The sequence below is a fragment of the Phaethon lepturus genome, unplaced genomic scaffold, assembly GCF_000687285.1.
Source record: "Phaethon lepturus isolate BGI_N335 unplaced genomic scaffold, ASM68728v1 scaffold2912, whole genome shotgun sequence".
Lineage (NCBI taxonomy): Eukaryota > Metazoa > Chordata > Aves > Phaethontiformes > Phaethontidae > Phaethon > Phaethon lepturus.
The window spans coordinates 25,427-49,946 of NW_010525345.1; the positions used below are offsets into that span (position 1 = coordinate 25,427).

The 24,520-nt window shown below is 37.1% G+C and overlaps 1 protein-coding gene across 1 annotated transcript in view; it reads right to left on the bottom strand.

The window, feature by feature from the left end:
• Window positions 1-24,520, bottom strand: part of LTBP1 (latent transforming growth factor beta binding protein 1) — a gene marked incomplete at its 3' end in the record, with an annotated part of 83,003 nt that overhangs the window by 21,474 nt on the left and 37,009 nt on the right. The window contains exons 4-7 of the mRNA XM_010282705.1: window positions 22,357-22,459; window positions 16,702-16,773; window positions 2,820-2,942; window positions 1,095-1,262 (exon numbers count right to left, since the gene is read on the bottom strand). Of these exons, the coding sequence (XP_010281007.1) occupies window positions 1,095-1,262; window positions 2,820-2,942; window positions 16,702-16,773; window positions 22,357-22,459 (466 nt within the window). The remainder of the gene's footprint in view (window positions 1-1,094; window positions 1,263-2,819; window positions 2,943-16,701; window positions 16,774-22,356; window positions 22,460-24,520) is intronic.

The window sequence follows — 24,520 nt, forward strand, 5'->3', positions numbered from 1 at the left end:
CTCTCATCATGTCTCTCATGCTAGCTGTGGATTTCCCAAAGCAGCTGGTTTTAAAAATCTGAATCTTTATAAAATACTCCAGAGAAATACATGACCTGTATCGTAGCAGTGACATCTGCAGCAGCAACTTCAGTAAGAACAGTGGATTAACATTACAAATACCTGTAACTAAATTATTGAATGGGCTGGACATCATGTATATTACAATAAGCAATGAGGCTTTTAAAAAGGATGAATTTGACCATACATTTGGACAAAAAAGAACATTAAACTGATTTTGACTAAAGTTTCCAACTTTAGTTATTTAAGTTTTAAGCAAAATCAGGGAATAGAAGGTACTTGAAAGCAGTGATCAGTATCTATAACATTCTATCTTAATCTATGAGCAGCCTAAACGAAGGTGGTGACCAACCAAGCTGGTATTTTCCAAGTCTTTATATATTTAAAAGGCAGCAGGACTCCAAGTGAACACTGATAAATACAAGCGAGCTTTACGTATCAAGTAAGGAACTGTTTAAGTGAAAAGTGGCCTGAAAAGTTTAACTACCAGTTTATTGTTAAGAAGCAAACAACATACTGAGCACATTCCTCAAAATGGATGGCAAAGATATGAAGGAAGGTTAGAAAGCAGAGATACTCCTATACATATTCTACTAACTGTAATGAAAACTACAACACATGTAGTTCTGTAACCTAATTCTCAAATGCTGACAGCATTCACCAGTGTCTTTAACAACTGAAGAGTATTAATCAGATTTTTTGTTAATTTGCCTGTTATCTATAGTCAGATTATAATGTACAATAACTTTATCTTCATGTGATGGAGAATCAAAGTTCAAGTACACATTCTGAGATGCAACTATTGTTAATGTGGAATCCTATGGCAACGTATCAAAGTAAGTCCTTTGTTTTAATCACAAATCTGTATGAACAAAACTACTATATATGTAATTATTCTACTATCAGGTAGAGAACTGTCATAATTTACTGATGGACACTTCTTGTTTAAAATCAGTTCTTGGATTTTTTTGTTAAAGCATGCATAACAAACATGCTGGAGGCAAGAGCTTGTATTTTTAATAAGCAGTTCTTACCTGTTCCTGGAAGAGGACACTTCTCACAGTGCGGGCCCCAGGCTTTGCCAACACTGCAACAGCAAAGCTGCTTGCTGAGCTGAACAGAAAGAGGATGCATGCATTGCTTTCCTGCACTAACAAAGCGGTAGCAGGGTCCTTTCTCTTCAGCAACTATAGGATTATCAGCTGCAATGAAAGTGGAAGAGAGGATGGTACTGTTAACACGAAAAGCAAAACAAAGAAACACCACTAGATTTCCAACACCAGTTAAATGGATTAATACTACCATCTGCAAAGTGTTATTTCAGACACCTATCTCAAACCATAATCACAACATACAAGACAATTCTTATTTTGCATGAAACACTCCTGAATTCCAACTCATCCTAGACCAAAGATAAAGCATATTTTAAGGAAAAAAAAAAAATCCAAACCAGCAGTTGCCATGCTGCCACAATAAAGAGTCAGAATCAGCACACTCACTTGCACACAAGTCCAACTGCTGAAGACTAAAGTCAATCACTGGCAATATACAGCTGTGTCAAGCTACATACCCACTGGAACATTCAGCTATAAGTAGGCTATATAAGTAAGATTGCAAAAGGATTAAGTATCATACATGACAATTTTTTAATAAAAGAGACCGTTATACATTTACATTTTGTTACGCTTAGTTCTAATGTGGAAGAGCCAAAGTCCGTAAGCTATGACTAGTATGAAATAACAGAAAGATAAGATCCATCTAGCTTTCAAATTTATGCATCCACATTCACATACACTTACCAGTTCTGGGTAATATGTTCACTTAACTAAAAAAAATACAAAAACTATCTGATTTTCAACATGACATGTAAAAGCAAAAATGAAAACCAACTCCTTTTTTTCTGGTGTTGAACTGAAAAGTAATAAGAAATTCTTCAAAATGCTGAAAAACTTTCTCAGTAATTGAGTGTCATTAACTAAGGATAAGATAATTATGCTGAAAAAATGACAGAAGTCACCTACGGCTCTAGGCTATACTTTATTTTATAAATCTAAAGATAGCTCAGATAAGGAGCTTAGGAAATGAGGTATTTTTCACTTGTAAATATTCTTCACAAAAAAATTGAAGTGAGAAATGTAATTGTTCTCTAAGTCACCTTTTCTTCTTGCAGAGGTAGTTGATCTCAAACCAAGTAAAAGGTGATTAACAGAGGAAAATATTTGCATTCATGCTGTTCAGAACTTTTTCTTTCTCCTAATTATTTCTTAATTTTAATCCTTCTTAATCAGAAGGAAAATGTGCCAACGATCATCCTGGGCTGAGTATTTAGTAATGGAAACTACCCAAGCCAAAGCTGCAGAGGTGGAAGAGGGGAGAGCAGGACACAGATGATTTTGGCTGGGGAACTAGCAGAGAGGGGGAAAAAAATTGTGGGAAGGAGAACGCCAGGCTGGTGAGAAAGACTGAGTGTATGAGGAGGCTGGATGTGGCCTTGGAAGGTTTTGTGACAAGAAAACCAGGAAAAGTTGGCAAGAATCCTGGACAGCCCCTAGTGGAGACCAAGGCTTCCAGGACAAAGAGACAGCAAAAGGCATGAGCACTAAGACTGATTAAATAAAGTAAATAAGCTGAGAAGAGGAGGCAAGGACAGCAAAAAAAACCCAGGAACAGCTTAGAAGAATTGGGGCCAGCCAAATATATCCTCATCTAAAGTGCAACTAAGCATCTACTTTGGTACATTGATTAGCACCGTTACTTACGTATGCATCTTGAGAGGGTGGGGTCTGGCACAAATCCCATTTTGCAGGTACATCTGTAGCTGCCCATGGTATTCAAGCACTCACCATTAGGGCATACTCCCTGCAACTGACACTCATTGATATCTGTGGGAAAATTGAAAAATAATCAGATACTGAAACATGTTTTAATATTCTTCTTTCTTCGGATGTTATTTTTTTTTTAAATATGAGCAGGAGAACTGTTACAAGTTAACACTCCAATCAACATTTCTTTCTGTACTGACAACATGTAATTCATAACCTTTTAAAACGCTGCTGAGAACATAACAGAAAAGCAATTACATTCATACATCATACTCTGAATTAAAAAATAAATACACTTTGACTGCCTTATCAACCCCTGTTTTCCTGACTAGATGATTGCTTGCACAGTCAAACACAACTCACAAGAACATTCAGAGAGACAAGTTTTAAGCAATGTAATATATTTTATACAGGGTGGAACACTGCTTGACACATTTAATACAGTTTTTATTAGTATTTGTATTCGGTAGTGCCTGAAGGTTCATTGTGCTGGAAGAAGCACAGCGCAAAAATACCATCTCTAGGCTAGAGAGCTTACCATCTTAATAGCAAGAATATGCTTCAGGAAGCACAGAACACGTGATGTGGGACAAAAAGGATTGCATCCATGGGAACACAACCTTGTAATAACTAACAACTGCTTTGATATAGCTTGCTGTTATGAGGCTACCTGCATCGGTATCCCTCTCACTGAATTGTTCTCCCGTGCCCCAAGCATTGGGCCTCAGGCCTGTTACCACATTTGGGGTTGTATCTATAATTCACTTACTCTTAGAATAGGACCTGTCTGACAGTCATCTGGATACCATCTGTAACTAAGCCAGCCAAACTAGGATTTTATTTCAGGAGACAGTAACAATGTAGCTTGCTCTGATAATCAAAACCTTAAAATAATTAAATAAAAAACCCAAAACAAACCAAAACCCTAACCTGTAATTGTCTCTGTCATAAATTGTTACGTCTCCTCTTTCAGAAAAATAGAGACAACGCATTGAAACAGACCTACTTTAAAATGTTTATATGCATTATATCTCCCCAAGACTTTCCCTCCCTATCCCTAAGCTAGGAAAAAATGCCTACTTTGCTGGGTAAACAAGCTTCAAGTGGAAGTCAGATATTCCAGCTAGCTCCTTGGAAACCAGGTTATTAGCAATCATTTTATCTAAAATACATAATATTTACTACCCTTCCTCTTAGTTTTTATAAAACCTTCACCATTTTATTTGACCTCATTGTATGTTGCTGCCTGATCCAACACAATCAATGAGGGTAAGAAGTTGCATATGTAAAATAGAACAGATGTGCTGGAGTTTGCTTTTGGAAACCTACACAAACAATCTTTCACATTCCTACCTTCTTCATTTTTCTCCACAAGTTTGGCTACCTGTCCCACTACACAGGAGCACACCACTTAACTGCAGACTCTAGCAGTTGCCATGTCAGCTGCAATTTTTTCCAAACACGCAGTGTTGAGCTTACTCCTCAGCTCTTCCAGTGCTATACCTAATCCAGTATCTTGACACCACCTGGATCAACTTCACCTCTATGCACTTAGCCACACGTGACAAAGAGTCATCATTTATAACCTATAACTTTGCATGAAATGTGATGGAAACCACATGAATTACAAAGGATCAGCTCTGCCTCAAAGGAATTTTTCAGTGAAATTCCCAGACTACATGACTTTCTGACCTCAGAGAGCGGACTATTTAAAAAAGGAGAGCAGTATAAGAAAAGAGCACAAAAAACTGCTGAAATATTCTCCTACAGCAGTCTACCTTTTGACCCATCCAACCTTCGAGCAGGAAGATGTCCCATATAAGCACAGGAGTATCTTATTTAAGGATTGCACTAATACAGAATATTTTGTAAGCTGGACTTGTTCTGATGCACTCAAAAATTTTTTAGACAGTTTCTTCAGTCGCTTACTCAGGTTATTTCTTTTGCCCTGAAATCTCAAAATATGATTGAAGGCATCTACAGAATGCCAACTGATTCCAAAAGGAAAATCATAATTGTTTCAATACCATTGTCTTTTGTGACTATTGCAAGGAACGTACTTAAATCTTAACAGCTAGCAAACTAAAGACAATATTGAAACAATATTGTTGTAAAGTTGTCAGGAGGAAAGAACATACTGCTAACCCTCCACTTTGAAACATCAGGCATGACAAGTAACATAACAAAAGAGAAAACTATGAAATAGTCTTTGCTTTGATGAAGCACTAATTCTGTTGTTGGAAACAAGTTAGAGGAAGAGACAGTAGGCTTTACTCTGAATACAGGAAAAATCTTTATATCCAGGTTCATTTCAAAATTAAAATCGTCAACACAATTACACAAATACACAAATTACACAAATACACATATTACACACATATGTGCAAAAAGCACGTACAGATTTCGGAGGAAGAGGAAAAACATAGGAGAAATTGAGAGATAATATAAAAAATTTAAAATCAAGATACATTCTTTTAATAAGGACTGAGCTCTTTTATTTTCATCTGACTTTTGCTTTTTATAATTTAATATTAGTTACTCATTCAATATAAGTTATATCATGTATATAATATCATTTAATATTAGTTAGTTGGTGTTGACATTAGTATATACAGTGAAAATAATTGCTCACCTTCTACATTGTAATAGCCAGACATTTTTAAACAATTTTCTCCCTTCGCAAATTCTAAGTATACCTTTTTATTTACAGCAAAATTAACTTATAATACTAGGAAAAAAAATGGAAGATATCTCTCGGGGACATACACAACATACTGCTTTTTCTTGTCACTTTTTCTAGAATATATATCCATGTAGAATTAGCAGAAATGCTTTGTCTAGTGAAGACAACATTTAAATTTTAAATCAGTGAAAAAGTCAACTCAGTTTAAATAATATTAATTTGATTTTATAGTTCTTACTTTCAAGGAAAGACCAAGTCTCTTGCTTGTTAACCATTAAATACATCTTGGAGGACAACTCTACCATTCTACATGTATTTAAGCAAGGTAGGTAATTACATAGCTTAACATAAGTGCATTCATACTGTCAATGTTTAAAATTATTAATGATGTATTTTTCATTTATTAGATGATGATTTTACTCATTATTTGCATCAAGCTTCATTTTAAGGAATGTTAAAAATCCATATATGGATTTTTTTTTTATTTGAATACTGAAGGTATATAGGCAAGTAAAAATCAAAAAGTAGAATCTTGCAAAGACACAGATAGATAAGAAGAGAAAAAACCATTTATGAAAGCTGCTTTCGAACTTGAATTGTAATAGTTTTATTCACAATGCTGGTATTATCTGTACTACTCAAATTAACCATATCCTTTAAGTTTATAGAACTGTATCTGTATGTTGTAGAAGGAAAAAATGGTGTCTGTCATTATAATTCTCAAGCAGTTTTTCAACTTTGAATAACTTAGCTACTGAACTGAAATGCATCTATATGTATATATTTACAGTGAAACAAAGGAAAACAATTCTATTCCGCAGAAGGGGGTACAAAATCTGGTTTTGCACTTAAGTTCTAGTTACAGGTTACAGACCTCAACAAGCTCAGTGATCTTGAATACCTAGTAGCAAAACTGTGCTATTTGGATTTTACAACAAAATTATTTTTAACATAGCTTGTATTTAAGTCCTTATACAGATCAACTGTAATTGTGAATTTTAAACTGAATTGAATTTAAATATCATCTAAATTGCAATAATGCACTTTTGTACATATCTGAACTTTATTTCATGTCACTGCTGAGAAAAACTGTCATAGGAATCTATCAGATGCATTTGGTGATACTGGGAGCATCCTGTTTTAGAGTTTTTCCTACTAATAGTGAAGGTTTCATGGCATTATTTACTGAAGTGGCTAATTTGCAGGTAGATGGCATCTTTCAATAATTCATCAATACACAGTCATCTTTCTTTCCAAATGATTCAACTATTCTGCAGGAAACATTCACAGATGCTGTCATTACTGTCTCTGTATTAAATCTCTTCCCAGATGAACTGTTCTTTTATGTCTAGTATTTAAAAATATAACACCCCATTCACATGTACTCTGTTACTGGTATTTAATGTGGGCACTGCTACATTTAAGTACTGGCTTGTATGTATGTAAGTACCAATGAATGTTCTTTCTAGAGTTCCTGATATGGATACTCTCTTGCTAATTTTGTCCAATTTTTAAAGTTAACTTTATTGTGCATGTTCTGATGCTTCAGCATAACTTAATTATAGTGTATTTTTAATGCTTCTTTTCCAAGTCATGTTTTCTCAATGAGCTCATAGAATTACTGAGCTGATGTTCTATGCTGAATTACACAAACCTATCTAGGGATTCAACAGAAACAAGCCACAAGTTGATAAAAAACCTTCAAATTTTCAAAAGAAACATACATACATGTAAGAATAGTATTTATTTAACAGCTTTGGGTAAAAAAAAGCACCTTCCAGATTTACTATCTGCTTCATTTTATTCAGTTATTCACTGTTATTCAGAGTGTGGTAAAAGGCCACCTACCCAAAATGTTTCCTACCACCTGCCAGTCTGCCCAGCTGTGCAAATTGCACTGGAATCAACTTGTCCAGGCAGCTGGAAAAGAAATCTGATTCAAGATTAACAGACCCTTTTTTTTTGAGCCCTCTCTTTCTTGTATATGGACATAAAAAATATTTCAGTTTTAAATTAGTATAGCAATAAGAATTCATTTGCTCCATTGTGAAAACTAGAGAAAAAACTACTTTAAAGTTGTCTGAATAATCTTTTGTTGTGCAGAAGTACGAACTGACAACATGCTTGTAGAGTGATTTGATCAAACACCTTCATCTACACAGAGGAAATATTTTAAGGGGCTATGTAGCAGTACTATAAACCCATATATATGTAAATAAAGCTTTCCAAAAACAACTAAAAATTAATTTTCAGTTTTCAAGGAAAACAGAGTAATGAAGTTCCACCAGTAAAAAGCCTCTGTGTTCGTGACAGAAAAAAAAGTTTAAGCAAGGAGCTTTTCCACACAGCACCTTGCTTGGCTCCATAGCAAACTTGCACAGTAGGTGCTGCTATTTATGATTTAGAAAGAACCAGTAAATAAAGCATTGATTATGTAATAGTTGGTGCTTGATAATGTGAATGACTTGACCCTTCTCAACGGTGATAAACTGGTGTAACTGCGCTGGCATGAAAGAAGCATTGTCATTCTACACTGACTGACAGCCTGACCCATAACCAGGGTTTTGACAGTGGTGCTGCAGTACCGTACAAAGGCAGCTGCAGTGTCCCAGCTCCTCCTACACCCTCTTCGAAGCACACAGCTTGATACATGGTGAGGTCAGCCACCATGCTCTCTTCCAGAGCCACCACAGTGCTGGCAGCTTTGAACAATCCAGGTGTGGTAACTAAACTGCTGCTAATCTATCCCACAATCTTCCCCACTATGGAGAACTCGAAACAGGCTCTCCTAACAAGAACAGTTAGTGTTTGATACCTTCCCACAGATTTTTATAGGTCTACTGGGTGTCAGGTCAACCTGCTCACAGAAAACGCAATGTGTTAATGACTCACTGCCACCGAATTTCCTGGGGAAAAAGACAAGCTAAAACAATCACTTCCTAACTGAATGCTTGTCTGCTCCTGTGAAGGGTGTGACTATGAACGAAGTAATCTTCATGACTTCAAAAAAATCTACCTCCAAAACCAAACAGAAGCCAAGGAGGAAGATGGGAACAACGTAAAATGGTATTCATTTGAACAAGAAAGCACATGTTAACATTGAACTTGTTGTAAGCCATGATAATTATATATAGCTTTACTAAGTCCAAAATCAACTTCATCTTCAAAGAACTTTACATACATTAATTAGCAAATAGAAGATGAAAATTAATGGAGAATTCAGATATCAAAATTAAAATTTCTTTGGATTTAAAATAAAAAAAGTCGCTTATTTTACTCATGCCTTTTTCTGCTTGATTTCTAAGCAAGTTCAAGAAGAAGTTTCATTTGGATTTTTGTCCAGAGTAAGTCAATTTTCAAGGTTTCACCTTAGAAATACGCCAAAACACAACTGTGTTTTGAAAGCACTTTACCAGAATCTTGTTCTGCAAATAATTAACAGAATCAGATGAAGAACCCACCTCAGATTTTACTCATGACCACACACACACATTTCAAATTACATGGGGTGAATATAACAATAGTAAATAAATTTCATTAAGTCTAAGTGCAGGCAACAGTTAACACAACCTATTTTCTTATTATAACTGTGATTTAGGGCATGACTGAATAGTCCAGAAGAAAGAAAAAAAAAAAACCAAACCCAAACTTTTCAAAAACAACTTAACCCTCGTTTGTTACTTTCTCTAAACAATTCTTCCTTGCTTAATGATTCAAAACCTCAGTGTCTTTTCAACACCTCAATTTATATTAAGAGGGTAGGCTCTATTACTCGTCTATGTAATTTTTGTATTTATTTGTTCAGCGCTCTTACACACATTGCACACCAGAAAATTCTGACGACTGAAAAAAATACATCAATCAAAACTTTGAATGAAGTTAGATATGGGATCAAATTCTGTTCAGAGGTACTTACATTTAAGTGACAAAGCATTTATACACCTAAAGGAAGTTCTCCCTCTCGCTGCTGCATAGGTATTTGTGTGCAGAAGGGCACAACATAGTACAATCGCTCTCTGCTGTATGTCGGTGCATGAAACAAATCTGTGAGAGAGGGTAGGATGTGTTGCAGAAGGCATTATCTTCCAATGTTCTGCTTGCATTCTCCAATTGCTACAATGGCTTTTAAAGTAGATTAAAACAGTCTTAGGGGCTGCATTAGCTGCTGTTTGACACCACCTTGGTTCTCTGCTGGAAGCCTACATGCAACGTTCTCCTATGTTTCCTTGAGCAATAGCATGCCTAATTCAATCACATTCAGGAAGTGAATCATTTCAGCTTTATTCCAGGATTAATGACACCATAACGTAGCCTGAGGATCCCTTCTCCAAGGATAATAAACCATACCAAGTATAAACATCCAACCCCAGGAAGAATTCCTGTGCCTACTTATACTAAGATTTGTACCCGTCACTGCTGAAAGAATATGCTTTGCTTGGTTACTGTAAAACATGCTGAGTGATTTACTGGGTGCATCATAAAGCTACTGTAACTTCCTTCAATTTGCCCATTTACTGAAATATTTAGATTCCTCAGCAAGCAAAAAATGAAAATGCTTCACAGCCTACTGGTCTTCTGCACATTAACAGCTCAAAACAACCTGAAGAGCTTGACGCCTGCTATAGCCAAGCGAAATGGCGCAGTAGGACTAGTTGATCAGCAGAGCTGTTCTGCTGTAGACCAACCTACAAAAGCTGACGGTTGGAATATCAGCCCTATAGTGTTTCCCTTTGGCAGCCTCCAGCTGGAAGAGTACTTAGGAAGAGAAGCTCACTGTGTTTTGGCTGTGTTAACCATTATAACAGCTCTTCAGACCACCCAGGCCCATCTGGCCTAACACAAAATCACAGGAAACACTAAGGTGGTGTAAAGCTGTCTTCTCTCTCTTCAGCCTTGTAGTTTCGTTTGGACAGACGGAGCAAGTCCATCCTTTGCCCTTTTCAGATAGCAAGTGAGGCCCATATTTGGTCACAGACATACTGGAATTTGAAACATTCTTTTCCATAAAATGAAATTCATTCTTTCATCTCCATGCTTAATGCACTGAATTTACAGTCATCAAAGTCTGGAGCATTGTCACGTCACATTGTCATGTCAAGTCATCCACAGCTTGGAGCACAGAGCCACATTTAAACATTTAACTTAAGAACAAAATTCTAGAACTGAATGTACATGTTTATTAACGCGTTCCGGTCAATGCTGCAATCTTCTGACAGTATGTTATTTAAATCTATCTACTCATTTTAAAAAAAATATTTTTGCATGAGAAAAACAGGCTGAGTTCAAAAAACTCAGGGGTCACTACAAGAATTTTGAACAATGCAAATGTCATCAAAACTAGTCTTAAATTTGTTTTTCAAAAGAAATCATTGCTACCATTCATGTAAAGAATGCAGTCAACTTTCTTTTCAGGAGCACTGATAACTTTGAAATGATAGTGTCAACTAATTGGATCCAACATAAATTGGATCAGGGTTTTAAATTTTTTTTACTATAATACGTTAAAGTAACTAAAAGACATTTAAAATTTTCATAAACAAGGCTGAAGAACACTAAGAAGTGATTTAGTATTGATTAAAACAATAATCGCTCTTTTGAAACAATAGCTCTCATTTGTATACAATGTGTTTTCTATTTCACACATTTGGAAGGTGATTTTTGATAATAACATGAATACATCCATCTCAAAAGGCAATGAAAATTTCAGATTTTCAGAGTCACATTACATGCATAAACAGAAGAAAACAACTTATATTTTCACCATTTTTAAGACAACACGTCACACAGATGACAACGCATAAAAACTAAATATGCAACAGCCTCTGACCAAGACAGTCATGGTATCCAGAAGGTTCTTATGAACACTGGACCAAGAAAGGGAACCGTATAAGCAGAAAGCCTAGTCAGGCCACCACCACAGCCCTGGTAGCTGCACTGAAATAGAAAATAAACTTGAGGCTAGCAAGTACTGCAGCCCTTCTCATCCCCTCTGTCCCAAGTGCCTCGTGCTGCAGGACACAAGAAAACTCAGTATCAGCAGCCCACAGCTGATTCCAGGCCCAAGGACCATGGAAAGGCAAATTTCTGAAGGGGTCTTCTACAATTAGCTCTGAAATCAGATTTCTATGCTTTTCAAAAACTGACTGACTTTGTTTAAATGACTAAGTAATAAAAATGAACAGAAAATGTTGACCTCCTTTTTATGCAAAGCGAGCAACTTGCCTTTCAAGAAGAACCTCACACATTTAAGACACTTTGCTGCATTTAGGCAAAGCAAACATTCTAGATCAATTATATACTAATTAGAACTTGCCAAAGTACTGGGCAACTTCTTAATTAGAAATGACCTAGTAGTCAGCCATTAAATATTATTTAGTAATATCTGCCTTGACAGATGTTTTCATGCAGTAAGTGCTTTAATATGCACAATATCTCATGTTGCACATTACGACTGGAATATATAATTAATATCTCATTTGTGAAAATTCAACTCATTCTGGTAGGTACATGCTACGCTTCACTGGGAGTGCCATCTGACTGAATGATATGCAAATTGGCTCAATATGCAGGCATAATTTTTTATTCTCTTTATGAAAATCAATTACAACTGTACCTACTAACACCACTGAAAATACTGTTCCAACTGTTTCTGCTATAGTTGTATTATTAACCACTGTTATTACCCTCAGTTTCAAGGAAAATATAATATCCAGATTTTACTGCCTTCATTATACTTGATTGTTTCAATAACAACCGCATTAGTGAGAACAACAAGAGTTTGGTTGCTAATGAAACTATTGCAATACGTATTTTTAAAAATTATCAAAAAACCCTGTTGCTTATTCTAAGAAACTACCCACTGATTTGTGTGAGCTAACAGAGTAGCAGCAAGAGAAAACAATCCAACTCGTTTTGTGCTTCTGCGTGGAATTTACTGGAATACAAGTTTGCAGAGCCACACTTTTCAAACACATAATCAATGTCCAAATAGCAACCCAGCCCAGTTTCTGGAGATATATTTATTTCTCAGTATGATCATCATAAAAAAAGCTTCTTTGAAAGACGGTTGTTAACATAGTAGCTAAGTAACATTAAATAGCATTTCTTATGAAGCTAAGCTCTTTTAGTACTTAAAGGTAATAAAATATATATACAACATGCAGAGAAAACAAATTTATTACTGTATTTTAGGGACAAATGTAGGAGGGCAGAATATACCTTCAAACTTTATTTTAAATCATGATGAAGCCAAGGGAAAAAAGCTTCCAGTCCCCAGAGCACATGATTACAGAATTTGATCCATCAACATACAAGTACTAGTTTCTGCAAGCTCATATACATTTAATTTTAAGCATATGGGGACTTTTCAAGAACTTCCATGCACAACTTTTTACTTCATTGAAAAACAACAAGTGTTCAGGTATTTTTCCAGTTCTTCAAGATAAGATTTTTAAAGTGCTCTATTGGCAATATGTTAGTTTCCTGAAAAATGAATCCAACCTTTTCACCAGCTGTTTTTTTCATTCTGTTTCAGTTTTCCAAGAAAACTATTAGCAGAAGGAAACAGTAAGTATAATTCTAAACAGGGAACCAGAAATTAGCGTTGCATCTGGATTCTGACAAAGAAGTTGCAACTCTGATAAGTTGTATTTTGGCTTTAGTGACAGCCTTAGGGCACCTATGGGTGTACGTGTAATAAATCATCCCATCATAAAGATAATTACCAAGGGGGGGCAAAAGCTTTCTTGATAGCAATTACAGTAAACTGTTTGAATTAGCATACTCACAGACGGTTCTCTGTTGTCCTACATAGACATTAGAGAGAAGAATGTTTTGTTACACTAGTTCAACCCACTTGAAAGGAAAAAAATCAGGATCTGACTATTAATCACACTAATACTACATAGGCTTCATAAACTAAAGATGCTTTTGACTGCAGAAATAATGTAGAACAAAAGGTTAATTAGGCTTTTAGGCATGAGTTTTCAAAGGCAGTGAAAGTTGGACAATATCTAGATGAAAACAGCAATCTCTTAGCTGCAGGCAGGGATTCAGAAATATATCTCCATTACTATTTGGTCTGGCAATGCTGGCCCTTCCTGAGCATGGACACAGCGTGCACACCCTTTCAGCAAAGATAATCTAATTAAAATGTATACTTGCATATGGACATGCTGTGCCAATCCCTTCCAATTTAATTGTTAAGGATTATTACAAGAATACAAATACTTCCCCGCCAGCAGCTTAAACAGTTTTCTCTTCACAGTTATTGCTGTTACTTTGCTCCATGTTTGTGATATGGACAGCTGTTTCTTCATTAGCCCTGTCCTCTTCTCTTCTAGAAAAACATGCCTGCTTCAGATAAACACAAGCAGGACACTTTTGCCTGACTCATTTAGAAGCCAATGCTAATGACAATTTCAGGACTGAAATACATCCTGACAGCAGCTTTCACATATGAAGCTAGCTTTCCTGATGACTGTTCAAAGAGACGTCAAAATCCTGACCCCCTGAAGAAAATGGTAATCTTGTTATTTACTTCAATAGGTGTAAATTTCATCCTGGCTTTGTTTCATGGTTATTACTTCTCCCAGTTCCTTCCTTACCTGCGCCTCCTTTTTTGGTGTCTGTTGGTGAGTAAATTACAGAGAAGCCACCCAAGCCTTGATAAGGCAATATAGGGAACCTGTAGCAGTCACCAACTCTGTCCTCTCCAAAAAGTTAAGAGATTTTCCCCATCCTCAGTTCATCAACAGTCTACTTCATAGCAGGATAATCTGACCCCTACTGTCTGATTAAACTCTAGGTTATAAGTTTCCATGTATCAACTACAAGTTATATTTAGAGTCTACAGCTCTCTCTTCTGGGATAATGATAGCAGTAATAAAACAAACTATTTAAAGCCTCATATTTCTTGTGGTATGACTTATGTAGTTAAAAAATGTGACGGGAAAAACTATCAAAACCCAGTACAACAAACAATGACTAGCCTACCAGGTACAGATCTATTTCTGCACACCACCATGACAGGACTTTGCTCCCTCTTACGCTCCTACCCAGAGACGTATGTTCTCCCTCTGTATCAGCCTGTCACTGCTCAGTGAAACGACTTGCTGGTCTACCTCAGGTAACCTTCACAAGCACCAGACCATCAGACCATTTTTTAACTGTCTGTAGCCTCTGGTTAAGGGTCTTAGTTTCCATGAAATAAGGTTTGCCAACACCTAGGCACAATCCCTTCAAACAAACTGAATGCCCTGCTCACCTTTAAATGCCTGCTGGGTTGCTGTTGTCTAGGAAACTCTTGTGTATACAGTGGGGTTTGTGCACAACTGCTGGAGGTATCAAAAGCTTCTGTGTCTCCTGGACTATGCTCAGAGGGATGCATGATGGTACTAATGCATCGTGGCATCTTCCAGACCCTTTCTGTGCTCAAAGTTAGAAATCCTCCATTTTGCAGACTGAAAATCCTCATAACTAACATGCGGAATGAGACAATATCTTCTGAAATGGCTGGAAGCATCTTGCTGAAATATATGCACCACCTGCTTCTTTAATTTGAGTTGTGAAAAGGTGGCCCACCTACGCTCACCTCCTTCACCTTTTGACTTTGCAGTCTTCATCAGTAAGTTGTCATCAACATCTCCCCATCCTTTTTACTTATTAAGGACTTTACAATCTTTCACTACAGAGCAGGCAACAAACTCGAGATGCAATTTGCAGCTCTCCTCCATTTAGTTTTTTACTCTTTAGACTCAACTCAATTTTCTCTCACAATCCTCCAAATGCCCCTACCCTGCAAGGTGGTAAACCACTAGGTAGAGAACTGAGCAGCAGCTAGGCTCAAGTGCCTATACTTTCAGACAGCCGCTCACATCTCCTCAGCAGTGGAAGCAGCGAGATATTTGTGTTTAGTGCTCTACAAACCATATTTTTTTGCTTGGCAAAATCATTTCTCTATGTAGCTGGGCTGCTGCACATTCCTTCATCAACATGTTAACTGAAAGTCTTCAGTCAAAATTAACTTTCTCCGTAGTGCCTACATACATCATTTAATGCCAATTACTCATTTTCTCCTTCTCTCCACCACCACCATTTGTTGGGGGCTCTTTTACCCTTGCAGCGTCAACAATGACTAACAAACCTGACCACAGGTCAGTGTCAGCCTCACTTGAACTCATTCCTCCCTTCCTTCCCAATCTCTCTCTCGAGCACCACTGCAGGATTGCTCATATATTCTCAGAGCTCCTTTCTCTTGTTTACTTGAGCTGTGCCAAACAAGTCGGACCAGCAATTAAGTTTTTTCGTACATCCTTATCTGGCACCTCTGTTCTGTATCTGTTTCCAAGACACACAGAAAGAAGGAGCATATGTTTGCAGTCATCTGTTCAGCTTTGTCAGGTAGAGATGCCATAGGCCGGGAGACTCTAAATGCCCCAAGCCTTTCTGTGTAGCTACACGGTATCATGCAGATCCCACAACCTGTATGTTTTGATAACTTCTGTGCTTACAGCCAGGAGATATAGGGCATAATCTTAGAGTAACACAACTTATGCAGTCTAGCTCCATACATCCTCACCTGCACAATGTATATTCTTGAAGTATGTGGGTCACCTATTTACGTAGCAGCCAGGTACGAATGGATTTTCATTTCCACTTGCCAGTGACATTATCTGGCTGTTCACAGTACTGTTGTGTCTAACCTCTTAAATCTGAAAGAATTGTTCTCTGATTACTCTATACTTTCATGATTATAAGAAATTATCCTTTATTGCTAGTTTCATCTGACTTAACTGAGTAAGTCTGTAGGTTCACTGTTTAGCAAAAGAACTGACAGAACAATGTGTTTCTACTGAAAAACAAAGTAAATGAATCCTTATGAAGTCATCTTCATACATCATCAAAGAAAATGCGAGTATACATAAAACGTTTAAAAGATTTTTCCCTTCGAGCAAAAACCCCCCACCAGTCTATGGACTTGCCAATATTTGGAAAGAGTTAAAAGTAGCCTCAACATTTTCTCCCAAATACAAATTAATGGACTGGATCCATTCATCTAAGTCATAAATATCAAAGAATCTGTCACAGAAAATTGGTATGCAAAATAAACACAACCAATTGTGGCTGCTATTGTACCTTGACAAAATGTAGCATTGATCCTCTTGTAGCCTTGTGGGCATTCCATCATGGGACTGTATCCATGGTAAGCTGAAGAAAAAAATTACATCAGTTAAATACTGCTGATTTATATGCTTATTTAGAGAATCTGACAGCCAAATTATTATATAAAAAAATAATTATAAGTTTTTATGATGTCTGGTTAAGCATAAAAGGTCAAAAAATTAAAACTAAAGGTTGTACAGGTAATCTTAATTCCATCTTTTTCCACATGCATACCACTTAAGTCTTCAGTTATCCAGTCAAATTTATAGTTTTTCCAAAAAAGAAATCTTTGAAATCAGGACATTATCTTTCATCCTACTTGTTCTCAAAGATTCAAATAATTACTTCTCCAAATCAGCTACAAATATCATGTTGGGAAAAGATAAAGGTGAAGATTCATGATGGAAACTCAATGGTTTTAAAACTGAAAGCAGCTTTAGAAACCAGAAGTACCTTCAGTGTTAAGTAAAATTGTTGGGTACCATTTCTCCCGCCACAATGAATTAAACGATATTTGAAAGAAATAGGAAATAGAAGCAAATTAACTTTTAAAGTAAGGCAAAAAGAAGAAAAGGGCACATTTGTGATTTACCTAACAAAGTTGCTGAATTTTAGAAGTCTGTGTGACTTACTGGCTGATCAGTGTAAACTCTCAAGGGCATAACAACACTGCAAAATACAGACTGAATTCAATTTTCCCAAAATAGAAAGTGTTCAATTAACTAGATTTTTATTTCTGTTTATTGTTTCTTTCCTCCACTTAAGGTTGCCTTTGAGACTACAGAAAACTGTTTATTGATTCTTAAACTGTTATAACATCATAAACGAGAGCAGTAACTTCTTTGTATGGTTATGCACTAAAAGCTAACCTCTTGGCAAAGCCCCGTACTTTATTAAACATGTAGGACTAAACTTTTGGCACTATGATCACACAAGTGCCTTTAATAAGAGTCAGGAGAGTTTTTCATAATTTGAATGCTACAACAGAGATACCTTACATTTGGTCAGATCTTTTGTTTTCTTTTAGAAGTGTTCTAAATGTTCAGCAGAGGGGAAAAAATCAAATGCATTACTTTCCATCTTTACTGTATATAAGCTGTCAAATAAGACAGAACAACAGAGTGAGATAATGTTTTCAGTTGGCTTCACTTCACATACAATGCTTGAATTGTGTATTTATCCCTGCAGCTTATTTTAAAACTGGTAACTGGTTGACTATAAGGGTGGGGGGAAAAAAAACCCAAACAAAAAAAAAAAAAAAAAGAATTATTTTCATTAGTTCTAAAGCTTTTCCTATTCTTTGGAAAAATTTAAGTTATGATCTTAAGTAGCAGCTTTTGGAGTCAGATAGTTTTATTTCAAGTTGCTGTGAATTATTTAAGATAACTGCTTAACCGGGACATTAAGACTCTCCTTAGAGATTGCTTAAAGAGATAAAATGGTTAAACACAAAAATAGTTCAGGTCAAAATAAAACTCCAATGTTCTTGCAGTTTTGAACACATACTTTTCCACCTTTACATTGACTACAACCATTTTAACACAAATTAAAATTTGAAAATTTTGCCTCTCACCATAAAAGTGGCAGCTATACGTTTATTTTCAAGCAGCACTAATCTTTTCACAATGTTAATATTAAGAACAGCTGAAATTTAAGGCAAGATTTTCAAAAGTGCAATGAATTAGCCTATCCCTGGTCCCCAAAAATGTTGATGAAACTCCTAATGCTCATGTTGGCAGAGTCAGATTCATAACTGCACTGATTGTGTCCTAACTTGATTATGTCCCTGTTTGCCATTGCAGACCTGATTCAATTCACACCAAAACCGAGAGTCTCTCTAACTTTTTGTGGGCAGGAATGGTACCCTGCAGTACAGCCTGGTGGAGGAAAACAGAGGAAGAGCAGAGCTCTTCCAGTTGTAAATGGAGACCAGCCCATAAGCTATGCCAGGACTTTTCCAGTGCTGCAACGCATTTTCCCTTCCAGAGCGACTCAGCTGCTCTAGAAAGTGCAGTGGTGGAGTGAGGTCAGAGATTTTAACCTCTCCCTCCCACCTCATCCTCCTACTCCCACACTGAACAGGAACAGTGGCTTACTAGCAGCTGTTTTCTTCCTTCTACAAAGAGCAGCAACATAAGCAGGTCGCAGTCGAGTAAGGAGCTTGTTCAGTGACGGCTAGTGATCCATGTGGGAGCTGGATGGAGTCCTACGTTACTTACCCTTTACTCACTTAGCCAACATGTTTGTAATTATTAACTGTTAGCAAGAAGCCTGAACAATCATAACATTCTCCATGTAACACAGAAATGCACTTTGTCTTAAGTCATCTTCTGTAGAAACCCTTAAAAATGGAAATCTGTTCCAAGATTTCTTCTTTTGTTTTCCAGTAATACTGAATAACCTGTAAACTTACAGACATAGGTGCTGTCTCAGGCCAAGGCACTTGTTGTCTTTGCAATGGGACAGAAGCCCTGACTGAGTAGTAGCTATTACCCAAAATACACAAGTACATCTTTACAAAGTGGCAAAGCCCTGTTTAGGTTCATGGGAACAAGACACAGGCAAACTTATGTACATCCTTAAGTAGTTGACTGAAGAGAGAAGAAAAGTGCCTGCTAATGAAACTGAAGTATATGCTTAAAGATTTTGCTGAAGTGTGTTTCGCAGATCATGTTAAATGCAACCTGATTACATATTATTATAAAACCAGGTCAATCTTAAAGTTTATGAAGCACAAAACCATAAATGCAAAAAGAAGTCTGTTTGCTTCCAAAAAAGTCTACAATAGAAAGGGTAATACCGATTTAGCAAAGTATCAGAACAAGTCAAAATTACATGGGACTAATGTGGGGCTAGCTTTCCCTGCTGAGACACTACCATGGACATCACTTAGCTGATAACTTATTAATAATTTACTTGACTCCCAAGTTTTTCCATCCAATATAATGTATATATTAAAAATATAAAAATAGAAATATACTTGATGAAATATAAATCCTTAAGCAGCCACTCCACACTTTCATTAAATCTTAGCATAAATCCATATTTATCTTTGGGAATTGTTTGCTCTACAGAAGCATAACAGTTTGATACTGACATGAGGCTTAATTTGACACCTATGCCCAAAGGACACTGAGGCCCAGATCCAAAACAGATTTGAAAGTTCAAGTTGCGTGCCGAAGTTCAAACTGAACATCTATAAAAACCTAAGATGCTGCAAGATCACTTAAACTCCTGCAATGCTCAGAATCTATCACTTTAAGTTCTTAGAAATCTGGAAATTCACCATTTGCACTCTTGCAGAATTGCTGTAAGTCATGACATCATTGAAGAGCGTCATGCTTAACTCATTCCTAAATCAAATCTAGACTAAGAAAATACATATACCACTACCAAAGCTTCCTAACAGATTCAGTGAATATTCTTGAAACATACACCTACCAAATCATACTCTTGATATAACGCAGTGGTAGATGACACTGTTTTTTAATCTGGAGAAAACAGACAGTGCATCCACCTCCTCGTCCCTTCTTAAAACACTAACGTACAGTGAGAGCTCCCACCTAGAAAGAGGAGAAATGTATCCCATTATGTCTAGGAGACACAAACCCTTACTTTCCAGGAATGCTTTAATCACAAGGACAGGATGATTCCAAGCAGCAACATTCTCTGTCTCCTCTTGAAATCATACGGTTACATTAAAAAAACAATTCCAGATTGAGCCAGAAAGCTGGAGTGAGCATGACTCATACCATAAGTAATTAAGGACACTGGGAAAGAGACTGGCTTCTAGATCCTGTTCCAAGAATTGTTTCTACATTTTAGGGGTTAGGGCATCTCCTCATAGGTATAAAATGTAGATTAGAAATTCTTCTGGCAGATAAAGGAACCATCTTGAGCAAGTGTGCTAGCCATTAAGCTTTTATAATAAAAGGGCAGTGCTCACCTCATTAGCATTTCAAAAAAATTATTCTTACTTAGTGCTTTGAAAAAAGGGTGGTGGACTTTCCTTCAGGAGAGGTTTTAGGGTGAGTTCAGGCACTTCTCTGTATCCACCTAGGAAGCATCTGGGGACTAGGCTTTCAGACATGGTTTGTCCCAGTGTTTCCCTGTTTGCTTGCTCTTAACATCATGCCAAGCATATTGGCATTAAGCAGCTGCCTGATCAACACGTTGTCTGTTGTGGATTGCAGGCAGAGATGACCAGTGTTTTACCTGAGCTATGAAGAAATAGCAAATGGTCTTCCTTTTTAACCAGGCACCAAAAATTTTTATTAGTAGTTCCAACTAGTTTTTGGTTGAAGCACATTTCAGGCTTTTGTGATTTTTCTCATGGCACACCTTCATCCACTAAACAACATTCCACACGCCCACATGCTTCTGATGAACAAGACTTTCAGCTGTAGTTAAATTGCTACTTCTTTGGAGAAAGTTATAGAATCAGGACATATTTCACAATTCATACACCAATACAGAATGCGTATCTCTGCATTTATGTGCTACAAGAATAAAAACTTAGATACCAGTCTTTTATTAACTATGGCCCTCAAAGACCCCAAGGAGGCCCTCTTTCAGAAGCACGTCAGAAGATAAACACAAAATCTAAATGCTTCATAAACTAGCAGATCAGATTGAGTCAGCATAAATTGATATCAGACTCTCCTGTGGAAGGAGGAGTCAGAGGTGTAGGAGTAAACGCAGGTTTTCTGCTGGAATTGTATTTACATTCACATTAAGATTTGTGGACAAAAATATGCTTCCCAAAAAATCAAACACTGAACACGTTTCCGGAGTTGCTATCTGTACAAATAACAGGGGCCTAGAAGACCTAGATAAGAATGACTGCAACTCCCTGCATTATTTTTGGCCCACTATATGCAGGCCCACTCCATCTGCAAAATAGATATTACAGTATCATTTTTCATCTTTCATTTGGGGATAAAAATATGACAGGTAAGTATTATTATTCCTGTGCAACAATAATGTAATTCACAAAATGTTTAAAAGATGAGCTTCACCTATCTTGCAAATAATTTAAAATTTCTTTCTCATTATAATATGATGTCAAATCTTAACAAAACAGTGAAGAAAGTCTTTGTCATTGCCTAATTGTTGAGGAAGATATTTCAAAAACAGAGCAAAAAAAAGTAACTGACAATTTAGAGGCCGGAAAACTTTGGCTCCAAACTTGAAAGTTCATCTGCAGTCCCAAGAGATCACTGCATTCTCTCCAAGCAGTAACTGGCGCCTCTATAATTTAACTTTTCTGTGCAAACTTTAAAAAAAATAAATCCAGCTGGAAGAGGCAAGATGATTCAATGTCGTTATCCTTCCTGAGAAAACACAACATCAGTTGTCAGTGCATCACTGACTTAAAGGAGGAGGAAGGGGAAAAAAAACCAATGACGTTAACTTTGCTGGCTGCACTGAGTGCCTGCATATTGTAACTCTGCTGGCATGCAGGAAATTTCCAGTTTCTGCAACCTGTCCCTAATCAAACCATAGCATTTTCTTTCTACTAAGTTCTCTTTTTTTTTTTTTTTCCAAAAAAGAAAAATACTACTTGAGGGGAAAAAAAAAACCAAAAACATAAACTGATCCAGAGAATAACAACAAAATAGCACTTACATGGCTTCTTGGGACATTTCTGGCATTTGTTAAAACCCCAGGAAGTACCCACGGTTCCACAGCAGTCTTCTTGCTTGGAAAGGCCAGGAAGTGCTTTGCCACACTGGAATAGTCAGGTAAAGAATACTCTGGTTAGTGATACTATATGATGCTCACTTCTAGTACAATGTTCTTTTTCAGTCATCTTGGGTCAACCTCTTGCTCAAGAATCACTGAAGCTCTTAGCTGAACTTAAATAGTGCCGATGCTCTCTACACAGGCATGAGTAAATTAGTTGACATTCTTCCCCTCTGTCAACTTGAAAAGAAGGAGAAAGAAACAGGAGAAAATAGGATGTCATAGGAATGAGTGAGTATATTTCCAAGGTAGTAACTTGCCATTAGCACCTATACCCTACCTTTTTCCTCATAAAACCATGCTCGTCCACTTTTTCAAAAGCTGTATAAATTATCTCCAATACTTTTCTAATTATTCTCTTACAGAAAGACAAAAAGTATGACTATGATTTCTATAATCTTATTTCCTATTAAAAAGCCTCAACTTTCTGCCATCTTATGTTTACTGTTTATGACCACTTACTAAAAATTGCCAAATTATGATGACAGATTCTCCTGCCCAGATAATGAAAAAGGTAACACAGATGACTGAAGCCAAAGTCAGTGATGTCTGTGTTATTCCAAAGAAGTGTCTTTTTTCCCCACTCAAATATTTAAATTAATCTTGCAATAACTTCTGAGGTCACATTCTTTTTTATCCCCCTGATCAAGAATATACTTTTCATGCTTTTTATTAATAAGAATACTAATTTTCAGATGCTTACAAGGTACTAGTTATGTTCTTGACTTTTGCAATTTTCTTCCATTTCACGTGGTTAAAGAAAGCTTAAATGTATTTCTGAGATGCAGACATTTAAAAAAAATACTCTAAGCCTGCCAATTAGGTATAAAATGGAAGTGCACAAAGCACAAGAAGTGCACAACAGCTGCACTTAGTAATACTTTCAAAGCAAATGCTGATATAAATAGGCATTGCTGCAAACAATTCAAATGTGCTGAAATGTGAATCCTCAGTATGGAGTCAATAGACCTTCCCTAATCTAACTTTCCTTCCTCACAGCATATAAACCTCTGACCCACATGCTCACTGCTGCTTAGCTTTCAGCTCAAGATAGCTGGCTCATCCTACGGTGCAGGCTGTGGCCTTGTGGTTGCTTTCGCTTTGGCTGGTCACCCAGTCATTCTGCAGTGGGGATGCATGCTGAATGCACAGGCACTGACAGCTTCCTCCAACCTTCCCAAAATTTTCCCAGTGTGCTGATAATTGTACTGACACCCACAAGTCAATGACGTTTCTGAAGAACAGAGTTACTCTGCATAGCTCTTTGAATGGGGAGGGCTGGCAAGATACTCCCCAGGCGCCTCCTGAAATATCTCAGCAACAAATTAAAAGCAGCACCAGTTTACCATTTAAACATCTAACTAATGTACAACCTGCAGCGCTCAGCATTTGCTGCATGTGAAGCTTAGACATCTGTCACAGGATGTGTGAGCAGCCGGGAGCATCCTCTGTCCCAGTGAAAGCCAGCCTCTCTTGTGAAATGGACCTTCTAGCACCAGGACAACTTTTAGCACTTTTAGCAACGTCACAGTGTGCTTCTGCACATCACCCCTATACGGGGTAGCACTACTTGTGCTTTGAGCCTCATTTTAGGGTGACACATGAACAGCATAAAGAACAGAGTGGCCAAACAGGTTAAAGGAGACTGACTGTTTTCACACTACCGTCTGCAGAGGGTCTTGTGACAAATTTTCCCATGTTTCAAGGGGTGAGAAACAGTCCTCGCCTGGATGGTATTTGGCTGTGTTAAAACAGTAAAGCATCTAAGCAAGCCCCACCTTTCAGATGCAGGCCCAGGCTTACACTACCTAAACATGTGTCTTTCAGGCTGTCTTGCACTCCTCTGGCTTGGGCACCAGCAGGATTAGTACGAGATTGACCATTCCTGATCAGTCAGAGTCCGGTGAGTTCTGTTCCCTGAAGCAGTTCTTTACTGGCACTTCACAGAGGCCATCGAGATGCACAAACAGGGAATTTTGCACAACTCCCTCTGCTGCAGCAGCTTTGCTGTTTTCAAAACTGGAACTATCTCTTTTAACTGCCTCTA